The sequence below is a fragment of the Rhamphochromis longiceps genome, linkage group LG20 (genome assembly GCF_057381845.1).
Source record: "Rhamphochromis longiceps isolate RC_006_pf linkage group LG20, R_longiceps_female_GT1.1, whole genome shotgun sequence".
Taxonomy (NCBI): Eukaryota; Metazoa; Chordata; class Actinopteri; order Cichliformes; family Cichlidae; genus Rhamphochromis; species Rhamphochromis longiceps.
Window position 1 is genome coordinate 23,293,666 of NC_140576.1, and position 18,701 is coordinate 23,312,366.

General features: G+C 44.4%; 1 protein-coding gene across 4 annotated transcripts in view; it reads right to left on the reverse strand.

Moving 5' to 3' along the window:
* The window catches only part of ppp1r12b (protein phosphatase 1, regulatory subunit 12B), a 28,785-nt gene extending 10,681 nt beyond the window's left edge, over nt 1–18,104 (reverse strand). For 3 of the 4 annotated variants that reach the window (XM_085395032.1, XM_085395031.1, XM_085395033.1), the window contains exons 1-7: nt 18,000–18,104; nt 16,651–16,741; nt 16,372–16,566; nt 16,178–16,253; nt 14,825–14,934; nt 817–833; nt 575–704 (exon numbers count right to left, since the gene is read on the reverse strand). In XM_085395032.1, coding sequence (XP_085251158.1) covers nt 575–704; nt 817–833; nt 14,825–14,934; nt 16,178–16,253; nt 16,372–16,566; nt 16,651–16,741; nt 18,000–18,019 — 639 coding nt within the window. In that variant the 5' untranslated portion in view covers nt 18,020–18,104. Of the gene's footprint in view, nt 1–574; nt 705–816; nt 834–5,707; nt 6,823–14,824; nt 14,935–16,177; nt 16,254–16,371; nt 16,567–16,650; nt 16,742–17,999 lie in introns of those variants that run through there. The other variant, XM_085395034.1, reaches the window with a different exon arrangement.
* Between the last annotated feature and the right edge of the window lie 597 nt (nt 18,105–18,701).

Genomic DNA, 18,701 nt, shown 5'->3' on the forward strand with positions numbered 1-18,701 from the left:
TGCTCCTGTTTGGTTTATTTCATAGTTACGTTGTCACATGTTCCTGTTTAGTTTCATGTTCTTGTCTCTCGTCATTGTTTTCACAGTTAGTTTAGTTTTGCCCCAGTTTAGGTTTCAGCTTACTTTCGCCTCGCCTTGTTTTTCAGTTTTTTGTATCAGCCGCATAAGGGCTCGCTTTTTGTTTGATCATCAGCTCATTTCTCCTGTGTCTGTTTTTGGGTCCGCTCCACAAATACAACATCAATCCCCGCCATGACAACATGAAGTCAACAGTATTGCCACTCTTACTGTATAGTGGCATTGCAGGTTCATAGTTCCATATACTGGTTTGATGCAATCTCAGTAAGACATACCTTCATTTCTGCAAATACTTGAAGAGGGAATATTACAATAGCAAAATACAATTACAGGTCAGAAGTTCCTTTCTGACACTCCCATCCCATGAAAGCCCAGTTACATTACTGGGACAAATAGATACAATGTGCATAAATATAAAGGCAAATTGTATCCAGGACTGCAGCTTTGAATCAGTAACATTAGAATGTGTTTTTGAAACCGAGGAAAGAGTTACTACCTTCTTATAGTCTTTGGCAGTGGAGTCTTGTTCCTGTTTATTCAGTGCAGCCAGCCTTGCCTCTCTGCGTGTGTATGAGCTGGTGCGGCCCAGTGACTTGTCTGTAGCACTCTCTCCAATGGAATCAAATCTAGAGGCAACACAGCTCTTAGCCAGTCTGAAAGGCAGCTTTATTTACAGTGTTTTTTTTCCTCTTACCTGTTACAGTTCTGTAATACAGAAGAAAAAAGCCCAAATCTTACCTTGACACTCTGTCATGCTGAAAAACAAGGAATAAGGCATGTTAGTTTGACTAGCAGCATGGAAACATCACACTGTGAAAATATTCTGTCACGGTTAGATCGAGTCCTGTTCATTTGATATCACCAAACAAAGGCTTGGCTGAGAAATATTTTCCATTTTGAGACAGCAGAGAACAAAAACAAAACTTCCAGTTGAATTATCACAACATGCGGCTCATGCTTTTATTACATCCCAGCTGGACTATTGTAACTCCTTATATGCTGGAGTTAGCCAGACCTGCCTGGCAAGGCTGCAGTTGGTCCAGAATGCTGCAGCTCGTCTTCTGACACGTACTAAAAGATGTGAACACATTTCCCCGGTGCTTGCCTCTCTTCATTGGCTTCCTGTCCACTTCAGAATTCATTTTAAAATTTTATTGTTGACTTGCAAAGCCCTGAATGGACAGGCTCCCGGGTATTTCTCTGACCTCTTGCAGACTTATACCCCCTTTAGATCTCTTAGATCAAGTGATCTTTTGCTTTTAGCCATACCAAGGTCGAGGCTGGTTCATAGAGGCGATTGGGCATTTGCAGTCGTAGCGCCTAAGCTGTGGAATAATTTACCCCTATACATCAGGTTATTTTATTAGGTATGTTGTATTCTTGTACAGCACTTTGGTCAACGCTCCTGTTGTAATTAAATGTGCTATATAAATAAATAAACTATAAACTATGTTCGGACGCCTTTGGTCCCAGATGGAAGAAGTGCATGTAGAAGTAGGACACAATTCTCCCCAACACTGCTCTGACAGGGTTCGCAGAGGTCAAACCTCCCCGGTGAGCCTGTTTAATCTTTTGAAATACGCTGCTGCAATGAGCATGCCTGCAGCACAAATATGACATAATGACATCAGAAGTCAAGTATTCCTTGCATGACAGGCTGCCATCTGACCTCAGACAACAGTCTGATATCAAACTGTCCTGGCAGGTCCCTGCTATGACTAGCCCAGTCTAAGTGGCTGCCAAGTTGCCTGTTGTGATCACATTCTGTGTTTGTTTCCACTTCACCAAGCAGCCTGGGCACTGTGTGACATGAGGAGTTGCGTATACATACTGTTCTTTGGCTGTATTTGGTTTCTGTTTTCAGAAATTACGTTACCTCAGAGATGTCCCTTTTAAGGGACCTATTTTTTATGGCTATTGACTGCCTTCCTGCATTACTTCATAGTCATGTGAAAAAGAACGTTTACACTATGGGACACTATGCAGTTCTAAGTACGCCTCATGATCCAGTAGCTTGTAGAATCACCTTTAGCAGCTGTAACTTGAACTAACTGTTTTCTCTATGAGTTTATTAGTCTCTCACATTGTTGTGCAGGAGTTCTTGTCCAGTCTTCTTTGCACCGTTGCTTCAGATCACTGAAGCTGGACGGTACCTGTTTATGCAAAACACTTTTAAGGTCCCATTGCGTTGTGTCAATCAGTTTGAGGTCTGGATTGTGACGGTGCCATTGAAACGCCTTGATTCTGTGCTTCTGTTTCAGATTCGTTGGCATGTGTGGGATCATTGACCTGTTGTATGACCCAGTTTGGGCCAAGCTGTAGCCGTCAGACAGAAAGCCTCACATTTGGATGCTGCCTTGTTCTTTTTTTGAAAGAACGAGCTTTCTCCTAGAAACCCTTAAAACAAAACCCATACGTCTTCAGTTGTTTTCAAATAGTCGATACCAGCTATCATACTGACTGAGCCTTGCATTGCACTGGCCTGTCCAGGAATTTCACCCCATATTTAATCTCCATACTTAGTTTGTCAAATGACTGCTGAGAGCCCTAAACAAAACTGAACTAAACAAACACTTGCTGCCTTCAGCCGATAAATGTGAAATTTTTTTCAATGTTCATATCAGACTGGAAACAACAAGTAATATAGTGAGAGAGGCTGCCATGATGTGAGACCAGCTTGATCCGTGATCTCTGCTGCAGTCTCGTAAAACTTCCCTAAATTCATAGATTTGGAGTTGATCTCCAGCCAGGCAAAGAAATCTTTAAACACCTGTGTTTAGAAATGTTTGGCAATAAACATCAAGTGTGGTGGTCTAAGCTGTTTGAGACAAGAAGCAGATGTTAAAAGAATGATTTAGAAAAACAGTATATGTTAAAAGCAGTGGGTATTCCTGCATTCAGATTTAGTGAGTTAAGAGGAGATTTTACACAGCATCGTAGGAGCTGTTCCTCAGCAAGTGTTTACATAACTGAGCCACTGCTGCCTGTCCTTATGTGGTCATGTGCTTCAGCTGAGCTATCCAGGAAAAAACAGACCTCCCTGACCTCAGATGAAAAAGGGCTAAGGATGGAGTGAAGAAGAGCTCTCACTCACTCTGATCTCTTTGTGCAATAGCAAGGAGATTCCTCAATCAGATTGTGTAATCATTCATTAAGCAGCAGGTTGTAAGAATACATTTTCATGAAGCCTGCTTTTGGAGATATGAACCAAACTGTACGCAAACTTATTTCACACTAAAGGATTAGGAAATTGGGGAAATTAGGCTTTTTTTAAACTTAATACTTTAAACCTTGAGTGGGCCCTGTGGGGATTACACTGCCAGATTTTTGGGGAAAAATGAGCAAGTCCTTATACGACCAATAAACGCATAACATCCGCATTGAACTGAAGCCAGAAAATGAGCCATAGTTTGAATTCTACTTGTGATGGCAGCTGCACCAATCTGATTGCCTTGTTAGGAAAAATTGAGGGAGGAAGAACTGCCACATGTAATTTAACAAGGCAGAGCAGAAGAAGGAGGAGGAGATGAACAACAGTGTGTCAGACTGGTGAAAACAGCCTCAGAAACAGTGTTGGCTTTACCATGGGCACCCAGTAAACAGAACCGTTTCCAGTTTTATTAGCTTGCCTGGATCAACATCATCAGAAGTATACACACGCAAGCCACCTGCATGAGCTCACTGCTAGAGCGTATAAATGATAATGCTAACGTCAGCCAAGACAATCATAATTAGCAGACTCTTCACACTCATTCTCACTGCCTTCTCTTCCTTTCCACTTTCTGCCACAGCATCACTCCTTTAGAGCAGGCTAGTTGACTACAGTAGGAAAATCTGAGCTACACCAGTGCAAATGACACTACACACACATAAACTCATAAAAAAAATCTTCCGCATTCACTCACCTTTCCCTACTTCTCTACAGTGTTAACTCTTTACACAACATCTCAGAGCTCCAGGCAACCAAGAGTATCTTCCTTGTTTTCAAAATGACCAAATCAAATGAGGAAATGGGTTCTTTTTCTTGAGTAACAGTACTTGGAAACATTACTGCCTATTACGACATGTGTTACTATCGATGCATTAATTCATATGTATTACGATTACATTTAGTGAGTCCTACTCAAGTGGCCTATCTCTTCACACAATAGCATCACACGATAAAGCAAATGTGTGAAATTATTAATGGGGGGACTAATTTGAGTCTTTGCTTTTCGTGGAACATCAGGTAATTTTTTTATCTTTCTGTGGACCTGCAGAGATTTTTACAGGAAAAGTGTTTTGGATCTAGTGCAATTACTTGTTTGCATATTCAAGCATGTTTTAATTTGAAATAAACCTAGTGGGCTATGATTTCTGAATGTGGGGGAATGGAGAGCACATATTTCCAGAAACATAATGAAGCAGAAGTAGCAGAAACTATCTGATCTGACTATCTCAGCTATCCTAAATTCTTCCTTCTGTACAGCACGTGGCTTAATGTGCTTACTTACATTTCACCACTGTGAACATCTGCCAAATGTTGAGTGTCTGCCAATAATGCAAATGTGTTCCTGTTGACTTTGACTTCCTGCTGCACACAGCTGTAACACATATTACATTGGTACAATTATTGCATCAACCTGACTCCACGGCTTTTTCTCTCCCAGGAACACACTGCCAATTCAGATTGGGGTGGCTTCATGGAAAATTAAAGCCAGAGTTTCCCCGGCAGAGAGAGAGTGACACTTGTTGAAATGCGAGCAAAAGAATCCAAACATCCACCAGAGGCATTCGCTGCTGGCAACAGTGCAATAATAATGAGTGTGTCTGTAGTGTTGCGTGACATTACTGTACGTGCTTCCAAACAGACAGGATCCCATTGTGTTTGGTTTTTCCCCCACTCTATTCTTTCTTTCCCTTTAAATGTGCCTGTCACACAGAGTTCAGCTCAGTCTGATGCACTGACATAAACAGTCAAACTACGCCCGTGAGAATAAGCCACTTAGGCAGAAAAAAAATAACAGGAAATTACAGAAGGAATGCTTCAATCCAAAAGTCTTTTCCAGAAAATGTGGTCAGACTCTCAGCACTTCAGAGCAAATACTTGCCTCGCTTTCACAAGCCAGCAAATAAGCTGTGATAAGTGTCTGAAGAGTTAGGCAAATACACATTAGTAAATGAACTATTAGCCTGTTGATCATATAATGATGTTTTTTGTTTAACTGTTAGTATCCCAACAGCAGATGTCCAAACATATATACTGCTATAATATATATCTATATATATCTATCATTCAAAGTAAAAAAATCTAATAAATTAACTGACAAATTCTTTACCTAGTTGTCCGAACTCTTAAAAAGCTGCTTAATGATGCGTCCAGTTGTCTTAGATGAATCAACAAATCAGCCTGGTCTAAGGATTAGTCATCAACATCTACAGAAAATACTATTCTTTCTTTGACTTTACAGAGGGGTCATACTATAAAGTCCCTTTACAGATAAATAAAGAGTAAGATAAACTAAGAGTTGTGATATTAAAGTTATTTAAAGCCACTGGAATAAATTACCAAAAATTGCTACAATATCACAAAAAAGTATCACATTCAGTTTTTCCTGCAAAGGTGCACCGCTCTAGAAATGAAGCTTACTCTGTAGTTTTTTTCTGTAGGGGACGGAGACGATGGTGGCGATTCTGTCAGTGACTTCCTGGTGCGAGTCAGGTCCTTGGTGCGTGGGTAGTAGGATGACATCTCCCTCCTCTACCCCGGACAGGCAGATCAGCTTCTACTGTAACATTCACCGAGGCCACCACCAGATAACAGCTGCACACACGCACAGATTCCCTCAAGCAACAGGGACACAGATGTCCATGACCGTGCTCCTGGGGAATCCTCAGCAACAACAGGTGTGTGTGTGTGTGTTTATATGTCTGTTTGGTGTTTCAGTGCAGCCACAAACGTCCCAGAAGTGGACACAGTTGCTGCTAAATCTGGAAGGATTTCAAATGTGCAGTCACGCCTTCTTCAAATCTCAGGCAGTTAAACAACAAGCAGATAAAATTTTTAAAAAGAACCACAAAACAAAACAATCTCTGGAGATCTAAAGAAAAAGCAATTCAATGAAGAAAGCAAACGAATGAGTATCCCTTGTTCTGCTCTGTCAGCACTGAAGTCCGCTATGAAATGCACAAAAGTCCAAAACAAGACAAGAGAGAAAAAGTTTGTTCCCTTTGCTGCCTCTTCCTGAGTTCCCCAAAGTTATACACTCTCTGCCATCTCCCTCCCTCTCCTGCTCTCTCTCTCTTCTGCTCCTTTCACTATTTGGTCACCCTCTCGGTCCCTCTGCTTCCCCAACCCCCAGCCCCCTGCTTCTCCCGGCTCTCTTCAGCTTTGGCAGCTTTCTGTGGCAGCCTGCCAGAGGCTCTGCTATGGACAGACTCGGCACTGAGGGCTAAAAATTGTCCACCGATGTGAAGAGGGATAAGAGGAGGTGGAGCACAAAGCCAGAGTCAGGAGGGGGCTGAAGCAATTTGTGTCCTGGTAGGTCAACCTGGGTATCACCTGAGGAGCCATCAACAACTGTAAAGTGTCAAGTAACTCTGTGCGCCCTACAGTGTGATGGAGAGGGGACGTTGCCAGTATTAGTGCTACACAGTGTTAACACAGAGCACTTGTGACACATCTCCTCTTCCTGAAACAGAAATCTTGTTTCATTTTGCCCACAGCCGCATTGATTTTATTTTTATTTTTATAAACCTGCCTATTGATAGACAGGTTTATAAAAAGTCAACATTTTATTAAAGAATAGTTGGACATTTTTGGGGAAATATAAATTTTGGCTTTCTTGTCAGAAGTTATTTGAAAAGACTAACTGAATTCTCAGACTTGTGTGAAGGTACAGCCAGCAGCTTGTTAACTTGGCATAGCAAAAACGCTCGAATAAGAGAAAAACTGTTCGACTGGCTCTGTTCAAAGATTCTAAACCTGCCTCCCAGCATCTCTCAAACTCTCTAATTAACATGTTACATCTTATTTTGTTAATCTCTTTTCTCTCTGGTTGTTAAACAAACAAAATTTATTTTTTAACTAATGAGGCTCAGCGGGGACAGAACCAAACAGTTTTCCCTGCTTTTCCCTGCTAAGCTAAGGTAATCCAGCGCTGGCTCTGACTTCATGTTGACCATACAGGTGGTATCAATCTTCTCACCTAATTCTTGGCAACAAAATGAACACGGGTATTTCTCAAAATGTCAAACTGTTCCTTTAAACAACCCAGCAGTAACCCCTTAATTTCATAGTCAGCTCAAGCTGGCTCATTGCTGTCTTCCTTTTATAGTGAGGTACGCAAGCGCCTCACGGTTCTCTATACTTCCCCATCCTTGCTCAGGGCAAATAGATAGAAGGCAAGATAGGACTGCGAGAAACTGAGCACAGACACAGGGGAGAATCAAAGAGAAGCGGAGAAGCTGATGTGTTGTGGCCTTTGGTTTAAGGCTGGAAAGTCACCCAGACTAGAAATCTAACAGGTCTTAATTTCCCAACCCAAGTACCATTGCCTGCATCTCTAACTTTTACAGTGCTTGAATTTTAAGGACAAATACCATGGATTGTAAGTTCTAACAAAACTGATATTGGAATTAGGTATTAGTTAGAGTAGTCTAGCAGTATGTTTACATTAAACATTCTAACTTGGAGACCCTCTGGAAATAAGACATTAAACTACACTGGCACTGGTTTTGGATAGTTGTGTTGAGAATCTAGCCCAGCTGGAGTTCCTTCTGTCTGATCCTCACCCTTAGCTTTAGGATATTCCATATGGGATGCTATGCTCATGCATTTTAGTAAAGCAGAAAATAAGTGGCTACCAAAGATCCCCTGAGTGATAGCAGAAATGTGGAAGTTAAGTTTGGACTACCACTCAGATCAAATTTCATAATGTATTCCAGGATAAAAAGAGGTATGTTTGAAGCGGCATTCTTGCTATCTCTGCTTGTCACCCTTAAGTACCAGAATCTCTATGTTGTCTCACTCTGCACCTGTCTTTTTGTCGGTTGTTGGAAAAAATCATAAAAAGAACTGCGGAAAATCTGTTCCGATAATCATGGAGTCACGCAGAGGTCGACTCTATTGATGGGCAGCCTGTCTAGCTTCTGGTAAAACCTCACTGCTCTGTATGATTATCACAGACAGATATAGTACCTGCTGAGATACTCTCGTATTACTGACAGATCTCTGTTTCAGATTCCAGCACAGGGTTACAGCCAAATCTCTGACCTGGAGTCAGCTCATATGGACACCACTTTCCATTCATACTGTATTACACCTAGGACATTCATAATCATCTATTATCAGGATACCGTCTTGTATAAGTCAAAGCCTTGTCATCTATGTGTCCCCTTTGCTTCCATTTCTCAGATGGCTAGATTATCTAAAGTGAAACTTAATAAGTGAATTGACAGATTTTACCCAGTAGGAGTAATTAGTGATTAAATTTGTCAGTGCTTTTGTCAGGGGTGTTTCACTGATAGCATGCAGGTGGAGGGAGAACAGTAATAGTTAAGAATTTAAAGGAGAAAGCAAAGCCAATCACTCTGAATCCAAGGGTAAGATTAAACAGAGACCATCTCAGTTTTGCCCAATATGGTATGGAATGCTGAGACACCTCAGCCATGTGATGTGAAGAATCAAAATGACTTAAAGAGAGTGGGGGGCTGGCTATCCAGACTATCTTTCTGTGAGATATTATCCAGCACTTCTAGTTACGGTACTCTGTGAACACATGCTCGACATTTGTGATTGCAGTAGTTCTTAAAATATTGCATCAGAGATCAGAGCGCAGCTGCCTTTGAAGCACACTCAGCTTTCAGGTCAGGGAGGAACAGAATATGAACATGAAACAACGGCGCCAACAGATATTGACTTGCACACAATATTTAAATTAGAGTGGTGATGCATTTAATACATTGTCATGAATGCCAAAAAAGAGAACCACTTTGATTTTGTGAAGCATGAGAACTGATTATCACATTTTTAAGTTTAAAATCATTCCCAAGAAATTTCAATGTATCACACAGGAAAGCTTTGTAAATACTGGCCTCCTCTGGAACAAGCTATGGATGAAAAATAGATTAGATTATCCTTTGACTCCATCTAGTGGTAGATGGTTAAAATTTTTGTGAAACCACCTGTCATGGTTCTCAAGATCTGGAGAGGTCGTGGTGTGTGTATTGTTTGTCTTAACCTCTCCCACCAGGGCGGAACTGGACCTTGGTTCCCCGCCTCTGAACCCACCCTGAACACACACCTGTGGCTCATTCACACTGATCCTGGCAGACTACTTAAGATGGCAAGAGAGGCTGCTTCCTCGCTGGATCGTCACATTACCAAGTGTCAGTGTAGTGTAACCTATGAAAATGTTCCTTTGATCCCCTAGAGTTTCCTCCTGACTTTGTTTTTTCCTCTGTGTACAGGCCTTCTAGACTCCCTGCCCGTCTTCCCTGCCGTCTGGATTTCTGTGGATGTGTGTGAGTGAGCGTGAGCTTCTTAGTGTGGACATTTTTGAGTTACGGATCGAGTGGAAGAAGAGCGTGTGTGTACCCCCGTCTTGGACCTTCCCTTCGGACCTCGCCCTACTCCCTGGAGCCCCGTGTTATCCGTTCCACTGTATATATGTATATATTCTCACTTGGTGTCACATTTCAAATAAACCCTCACCCTCTCTCTAAACTTCAGAGTCCTGCGAGTGAGTCCTCTGCCTACTAATCTGTGACAGAACGATCCAGCCACTATGGACTCAGCGGATTCTGACCCTGTTCAACGGGCTCTCCTCACTCAGGAAGCCCTGCTGGAGCGGCACGAGAAGATGCTCCACCATATCAATAAAGAGCTCTCCGCTCTTACACAGGCTCTCGCCCAGCGCACACCCCTGGTAAGCTCGCCCTCTCCGAGCGTAAACCCATCTCCGCGTGTAAGTCCCTCTCCATCTCCGAATCCCCAGGCCGCTGCTGCACCCCCCGACCCTCCCGCTGCCTGGCTAGAGGCCCCGGGGAGGACGATGCCTAGCCCCGAGCCGTTTACAGGAGAGCTGGAAAAATGTTCGGGTTTTCTTGCCCAAGTCTCCCTGTTTTTCCGTCAGCAGAACAGGACGTATGCCAGCGACGGTGCCCGGATTGCTTTCTTTGTTCAGCTATTACGAGATCGCGCGCTCCAGTGGGCTCAGGCGCTATTGAAAACCCTGCCGAATATCTCCTACCTCGACTTCCTGACTGAATTCAAAAGCGTGTTTGAAAGGGATGGCGGGCCCTCTGCTGCTGCACAGCGTCTACTAAATCTGAAACAAGGTAAACGCACTATGGCTGACTTCTCGGTTGACTTCCGCATTCTCGCTGTAGAAACCGGGTGGAAAGAAGAGGCAGTAAAGGAGGTTCTGCTCAACAATATTGCGGAGGATTTGAAGGATGAGCTCATGACGAGGGAATTACCATCATCTCTCAGCTCATTAATGTCCCTGTGCATTCACGTTGACGAGCGCCTGCGAATGCGCCGTGGGACGCGCCACTCAGTTTCCCAGAGTGCTCCGCTCAGTGTTGGGATTTTTGCCGGTAGTGCTGCTTCACCACAACAGCCGGCCTCGGTGGATGTGAGCCCCGGCGAGGCAGAGCCGATGCAGATTGGACGTGCCCGGCTTACACCAACGGAGAGGCAGCGCCGTTTCATGGCTGGTGAGTGTTTATACTGCGGCCGTCACGGACATTTCATCGCCGTCTGCCCCGCACGAGCAAAAGGGCGTGCCCGCCAGTAGAAACGGGGGTACTGGTGGGCGAAATAAACATCTCTCATTCCCCTCCTCATCTTTTGTTACCAGCTAAGCTCACTGCTCACGCCACCACTCACTCACTCAAGGCTTTGATAGACTCAGGGGCCGAACAGAGTTTTATTGATGCATCACTCGCTAAGAAACTGGGCCTAACTATTGAACCTCTGCCCCATGCTCTTCGAGCCTCATCTCTGAACGGACAGCGTTTGCCTGATGTCACCCATGTTTCTGAACCAGTCACCCTGTGTTTGTCTGGAAATCACACTGAATTAATCAGTCTGTTTGTTTTCAAAGCTCCGCTGACGCCTCTGGTTCTGGGCTATCCATGGCTGTTGCAGCATAACCCACTGATTGATTGGCAGGCGGGCTGTGTGTCTAGATGGGGGGAGGGTTGCCATATGACTTGCTTAAAATCAGCCATTCCATCCATTGGCTCCTCCGCATCACCCCCGCAGACTCCTCCGGACCTAACAGCAGTTCCTTCAGTGTACCATGAACTAGCGGAGGTGTTTAGTAAGGATCGCGCCCGTTCCCTTCCCCCACACCGGCCTTATGATTGTGCCATTGACTTGTTACCAGGAGCTCCGTTGCCTACTAGCCGACTCTATAGCCTGTCACGGCCAGAAAGAGAAGCCATGGAGGAGTACATTACTGATGCTCTGGCTGCGGGACTCATTCGGCCATCTACCTCTCCCTTGGCATCAGGATTTTTCTTCGTGGACAAGAAGGACAAGTCCCTCCGGCCATGCGTTGACTATCGGGGCTTGAATGCAATCACTGTCAAGAATAAATACCCGCTGCCCCTGCTGACCTCAGCGTTTGAGCTTCTCCACGGGATGAAAATGTTCAGTAAACTCGACCTCCGCAGTGCTTACCATTTGGTTCGCATTAGGGCAGGGGATGAGTGGAAGACTGCCTTCAACACCCATCTGGGACATTTTGAATATCTTGTAATGCCTTTTGGATTAACAAATGCCCCGGCAGTCTTCCAAGCCCTCGTAAATGACGTCCTCAGAGACTTCCTCAACCACTTTGTTTTCGTCTACCTGGACGATATACTCATCTTCTCCAGGTCAGTGTCAGAGCACGAAAGACATGTCAAACTGGTGTTACAAAGATTGTTGCAAAACCGCCTTTTTGTCAAAGCAGAGAAGTGTGAGTTTCATGTAACCACTGTTTCTTTCCTTGGATTCATAATTGAGCAGGGAAACTTGAGACCGGATCCTGGAAAGGTCAAAGCGGTTTTGGAGTGGCCCACACCCCCAAACCGCAAACAGCTTCAACGTTTTTTGGGGTTTGCAAATTTCTATCGCCGTTTCATCCGTGACTTCAGCAAAATTGTCTCACCTCTTACTCACCTGACTTCCCCTAAGGTTCCGTTCCAGTGGGGACAGGCAGCCGCGGAGGCGTTCATTCATCTGAAACAACGGTTTGCCTCCGCTCCCATCCTCTCCCAGCCGGATCTCAACCAACCTTTCATCGTGGAGGTGGATGCTTCGGATGTGGGCGTGGGGGCCGTCCTCTCTCAGAATACTGAAGGTAAACTCCATCCATGCGCTTACTTCTCTCGTCGGCTTTCACCCGCAGAGCAAAACTACGATGTTGGCGACAGGGAGCTACTCGCCATCAAACTGGCACTTGAGGAGTGGCGGCATTGGCTAGAGGGGACGGCACAGCCTTTCATTGTGTGGACCGACCACAAGAACCTCGCCTACCTTCAGGCAGCAAAACGCCTCAACGCACGTCAAGCCAGGGGGGCGCTTTTCTTCACCCGTTTCAATTTCTCCATTACTTACAGGCCCGGGTCCCGAAATGTCAAACCAGATGCTTTATCACGTCAGTTTTCATCCTCTGAGGGGGATCGGGAGGTGGCGTCGATCTTTCCTCCGGGCTGTGTCATAGGAGGCCTCACTTGGGAGATTGAGTCAATGGTGCGGCAGGCCCAGCGTACCGAACCTGATCCGGGGACAGGACCCCCGGGGCGGCTCTACATCCCTTCGTCCGTACGATCCCAGGTGCTCCAATGGGCCCACACTGCAAGATTCTCATGTCACCCTGGAATCCAACGCACCATTGCCTTTCTGGAACGCGCCTTCTGGTGGCCATCTTTAGCCCAAGATGCCCGAGAATATGTTAAAGCCTGTACTACCTGCGCCCAAAATAAGTCACAAAACACTCCTCCCGCAGGCTTACTTCATCCACTCCCTACCCCGGGTCGACCGTGGTCACACATTGCCCTCGACTTTGTTACTGGACTTCCACCTTCGGCAGGTAACACAGTAATTCTGTCTATTGTCGATCGCTTCTCTAAAGCAGCACATTTTGTAGCATTACCCAAGCTTCCCACAGCCCTAGAGACCGCCCAGCTGCTTACCAACCACGTGTTTCGCCTTCATGGAATTCCCTCTGACATCGTCTCTGATCGTGGGCCGCAGTTCACATCCAAGGTATGGAAAGAATTCTGCTCATCCATTGGTGCCCAGGTCAGTCTCTCTTCAGGGTACCATCCCCAAACCAATGGGCAGATGGAGAGGCTGAACCAGGAACTGGAAACAGCCCTGCGATGCGTGGCCTCGACAAACCAAAACACCTGGTGCTCGCATCTAGCCTGGATTGAGTACGCTCACAACAGCCACACCTCCTCCGCCACTGGAATGTCGCCTTTCGAGGCCTCGCTTGGATATCAGCCGGCCCTTCTCCCATCTGTGGAAGGTGAGCATCTCGTTCCCTCTGTGCAGCACCACCTCCGCAAATGTCGGCGACTCTGGCGAGCTACCCGTGCCGCCCTCCTTCGAACCAAGGAACAGAATCAACGGCTAGCTGACCGTCGGAGGTCGCCCGCACCCACCTACACACCGGGGCAAAAGGTATGGCTCTCCACGAGGTTCGTCCCTGTCCGCACTGAGTCTAAGAAACTCACACCCACCTTCATTGGACCCTTTACCGTCGAGGCTGTTGTTAACCCAGTCTCGGTCCGTTTGCAGCTCCCGCGTAGCATGCGTGTCCACAACGTGTTCCATGTGTCTCAGTTGAAACCACACCTGTCCAGTCCTCTGTGCCCTCCTTCCAGGCCCCCGCCACCCGCCCGCGTATGCCATTACGCGAATCATGGACTCGCGGCGCCGTGGACGGGGAGTTCAGTATCTGGTGGATTGGGAGGGCTATGGCCCGGAGGAACGCTCTTGGGTCCCTAGGTCGGCCATCCTTCACCCGGGTATGGTCCGGGATTTCCATCGCGCCCATCCGGACAAGCCTGGTGGGTCGCCTGGAGGCTCCCGTTGAGGGGGGGGGTACTGTCATGGTTCTCAAGATCTGGAGAGGTCGTGGTGTGTGTATTGTTTGTCTTAACCTCTCCCACCAGGGCGGAACTGGACCTTGGTTCCCCGCCTCTGAACCCACCCTGAACACACACCTGTGGCTCATTCACACTGATCCTGGCAGACTACTTAAGATGGCAAGAGAGGCTGCTTCCTCGCTGGATCGTCACATTACCAAGTGTCAGTGTAGTGTAACCTATGAAAATGTTCCTTTGCTCCCCTAGAGTTTCCTCCTGACTTTGTTTTTTCCTCTGTGTACAGGCCTTCTAGACTCCCTGCCCGTCTTCCCTGCCGTCTGGATTTCTGTGGATGTGTGTGAGTGAGCGTGAGCTTCTTAGTGTGGACATTTTTGAGTTACGGATCGAGTGGAAGAAGAGCGTGTGTGTACCCCCGTCTTGGACCTTCCCTTCGGACCTCGCCCTACTCCCTGGAGCCCCGTGTTATCCGTTCCACTGTATATATGTATATATTCTCACTTGGTGTCACATTTCAAATAAACCCTCACCCTCTCTCTAAACTTCAGAGTCCTGCGAGTGAGTCCTCTGCCTACTAATCTGTGACACCACCATTCGCCTCTTGGTGTGTGTGTGTGTGTGTTATTACAATTAAAGTGGCTAGATGTTTTCCACCTACCTTTGCAATGTAGTCTGAGCCTTCAGTGTCAAAGCAGGGCCGTCTTTGTTGAGTCAGCTGTGCTGAATCTGCAATGTTCTGATTTTCATCTCTCCACCATCTCTCGCCAACTGGACATATAAAGGAAGTGTGTGTTTTTATTATTATACTAGATCAATACTAATAATGGAAAATAAAGACGTGCTGTATGATTAACAAACTGAAGGCTAATGTTCAGATTGAGGTCTTCGTGAGCCTGAGCTCTCAGAGCTCTCAGAGCTCAAAAACTTCTTAAACATTATCAACTCAAAACCAAAAAAAGTGATTTCATTCCTTTGATAGTGTTTTAAAACACAATTCATGTGCTCTGTGTCTGCATTTTGTAGCACAGCCACTCCCAAACCCCACACACACACACACACACACACACACACACACACACACACACACACACACACACACACACACACACACACACACACACACACACACACACACCAGCCTTCCATGAAAGGTTTTCTACCAAACTGTACTACTGTACCATGTAAGTAAAGTTTATTTATATTGTGCTTTTTATAAACATATAAGTCACACAGCACTGCACAACAGTAAAAAAAAGAAAGAAACATAATTAATATCAATAGAGACATGTGTTAAAATAGAATCATAAATAGAAATCAAAAATAATAAAAATAGGGGCGATCGTGGCTCAAGAGTTGGGAGTTCGCCTTGTAATTGGAAGGTTGCCGGTTCGAGACCCGGCTTGGACAGTCTCGGTCGTTGTGTCCTTAGGCAAGACACTTCACCCGTTGCCTACTGGTGGTGGTCAGAGGGCCCGGTGGTGCCAGTGTCCGGCAGCCTTGCCTCTGTCAGTGCGCTCCAGGGTGGCTGTGGCTACAATGTAGCTTGCCATCACCAGTGTGTGAATGTGTGTGTGAATGGGTGGATGACTGGATATGTAAAGCGCTTTGGGGTCCTTAGGGACTAGTAAAGCGCTATATAAATACAGGCCATAACAACATAAATAACAAAAGAATGTCAACTGGAGGCCTGATTAAACAGATAGTAGTTACAGGGTAACTTTTATCACATACTTCACTACCTACAAAGTACATTTTTACTTATTTTTACTTAAAAACAAAAAACAACAGTTTTTGTTAAGATGTTTGAAATGACATTGAAAGAACAGTCCTGAATATCAAAACTGTCCAGAAATCATTAGGTGGACTAACAGTCTGGATCATAGTGACCTGCTAGCACATTTTTTGTTGTTGATGTTGTTGTATTATATTTTATGGAACCCAGAACAAAACATATGGATCATGAAGCACAACAGAACACGACAATCAAAAGAAATCCGGATGTTTTTCTTACCTCTGAAGGAGCTGTTGCAGTAAGGTCGGTGCGGAAGGTCAGGCAGGATTTCTAATCTGGTTTCAAAGTTACCCTCCTGCACATTTGGAGTAAAATAAAGAAGAATACAGAGATAAATCATAAATTTCACCTAAAGCTTCAAATCAGCCACATCTGAGGCAGAAAACGATTTCTGAATAATTCTGTCTTGTAACCTCATCCATTTGGCTCCAGTTTAGACTGACATCAGTTGTTTCTGTGTACTCTGTAACTCCAGGCTGAACTCTTCTATCATCTGTTAAGCTCATCCGCAGACAGGACCTGTCCTCCAGTCTGCTGCTATCCTCATTTTTTCCATCTTCCAGGCTGCTGATCTTCTGAGCCTCTTTCAGGTCAGTCGGAGTCATACCCTGCAGGATATTCACACAGCTTCACATATATGAACAGGTTGTTAAATCTTTCAAAATCTAAACGTGTGTCAACCATTTCAGTACCTGTGTTAACCTGCGAGTTTGTCTCGCATGGCGAGATTTTGCTTTTCTCTGAGATTCTGCTTCTTCATCCCTGACAGGGGTCAGATACGACCTGGGTCAGGAAAAACACACAAATGCATAGGTGTAATTAGTCTGCACGAGGCCACAGTCATACATATGAAGAACCAATGTTTTAAATTGAAAAATGTAAAATCAAATCAAGTCAAATGGGACATTAAATTTAGTATCTAACTATCTAGGTATTATTAACAAAACAAAGCTACATATATGAGCAATAATAGACTATTTGCATTACAAACCTTAACAAATCCAAAATCTACTCACAAGCTTCCGAAATTCAGTAAAAGTGTCTAGTATTAATTGTACACGGCATAATAAGATAAAATCAAAAACATTCCATTATTATGTGGCCTTTATGTGACCCAGTGTTACAACAGCAAGTATGTTAAGCTGCTAACACAGCTTTTCTGTGATAGCTGAACACACTTCTGTACTTTTTAATTGTCTGTCCTGGCATTCTACTCTACCCACTTTCACAGGAAATCAGTGAATCAACATGCTCTGAAAAGATGCAAGCCTGATATCTATGGCTGTCTTCGTAGACACAAATAAAAAGCTGAGCAAGCATCGGTGGGGAGGCTCATGTTTTACCCACTGAACTGCTAGCACTCCCTCTGCTATGCTTTTACTGGTATTGATCTTTCAGTTGTGGAGTCACCCTGAATGTTCACTGAGATTCAATGGGCTGCTCGGCACAGCAGCACAATGTAGTCTATGCAAAGTTCAGGACTTGGATACCATTAATGTGCATAATTCTACCGACTGATAAAGAAAATAATCAAGAACAAACTAATTTAGAACCCAGTATAGCAGCCATCTCTGCTATACTGGGTTCCAGAGGCAAATGCTGGAAAACCAGTATTATCACATGTTTTGCATTTCAGTTTTATCCACCCACTCTTAAAAGCGAAAAAACTGCAAATTATTCCTCTCAGGCAACATACTCAAACAATTTCTTTTTAATCAGCTAGAGAAGTTAGCAAGAATAACAGCCTTAAGACAGTAATTACTAATGTACATTTTTTAAAAAGCTAATCAAATAGATCAAAGGAAAATATGAATTTTCAGCCCCCTATGCAACAATCCCAAGGCTCACATCACATTAGTTCTTAGAGGCCTGCAGCACCTGCACAGAGTAGCATAGTTACTCTACATTAAGATAACAAACATCAGGCCTTGGAGCCTTGCCAAAATGGTCGCTTGACAGATTGATAAATCTAAAAATGAAAATGGCTAAATAAGACTCCATGAATAGACCAGCATGACTCAGCCCCCCCACTGAAACCTACCTGCTAACAAATGCTTGCATGGTCCCTGTGGAAGGTCAGAGACTGAAGAACTGAGACAATGCTGCAGGGATGAGAGGGAGAGGCTGGAGAAAAAAGGACTCTAACTGGCCAGGGTGAAGAGAGAGAGAGGAAGAGAAAAGGAGGGGGATGGGGGCACTTCCTGCCTGAATGATGCATACACAATCAATTTAGGCTCCTATGTACCAAGGTCTGATGCAAGCAAGTCTATGCATACTTCAGCTGTGCATGTGAGCAGCAAACACATTTAGCGGTTTATTTGAAGAAATAAGGAGACTATTATCTTTCTTTATCTGGATTATTTGAATCTTTGAATTCTAAAAAGAAAACAGAATTGTGCATTAACCAATCTAGTTATTCATTCCTTAGTTTATTTATCCACTTACTTCAGGATTAAACCTTATCCCATCTACACATAGGAAACTTAATAACTAAATGTACGATTATGGTTAAGTCAAGGCTAAATTTAGCTTCTATAACTATTGAGGTTGTTTGCTAAACTGAGATGAATATAGATATCGATATAAGCAAGACACAGGAAGTATTGGAATCCCTTTTTTAATTTATATAACACATTTTAAAACTTTAAATGAGAGCAGAAATTTGTGGAAAATATGTATTTATCATATTTTACAGCATATCAGTCCATATCAAAGTTGTTGGTTTTTTTTTTTGTTTGTTTTT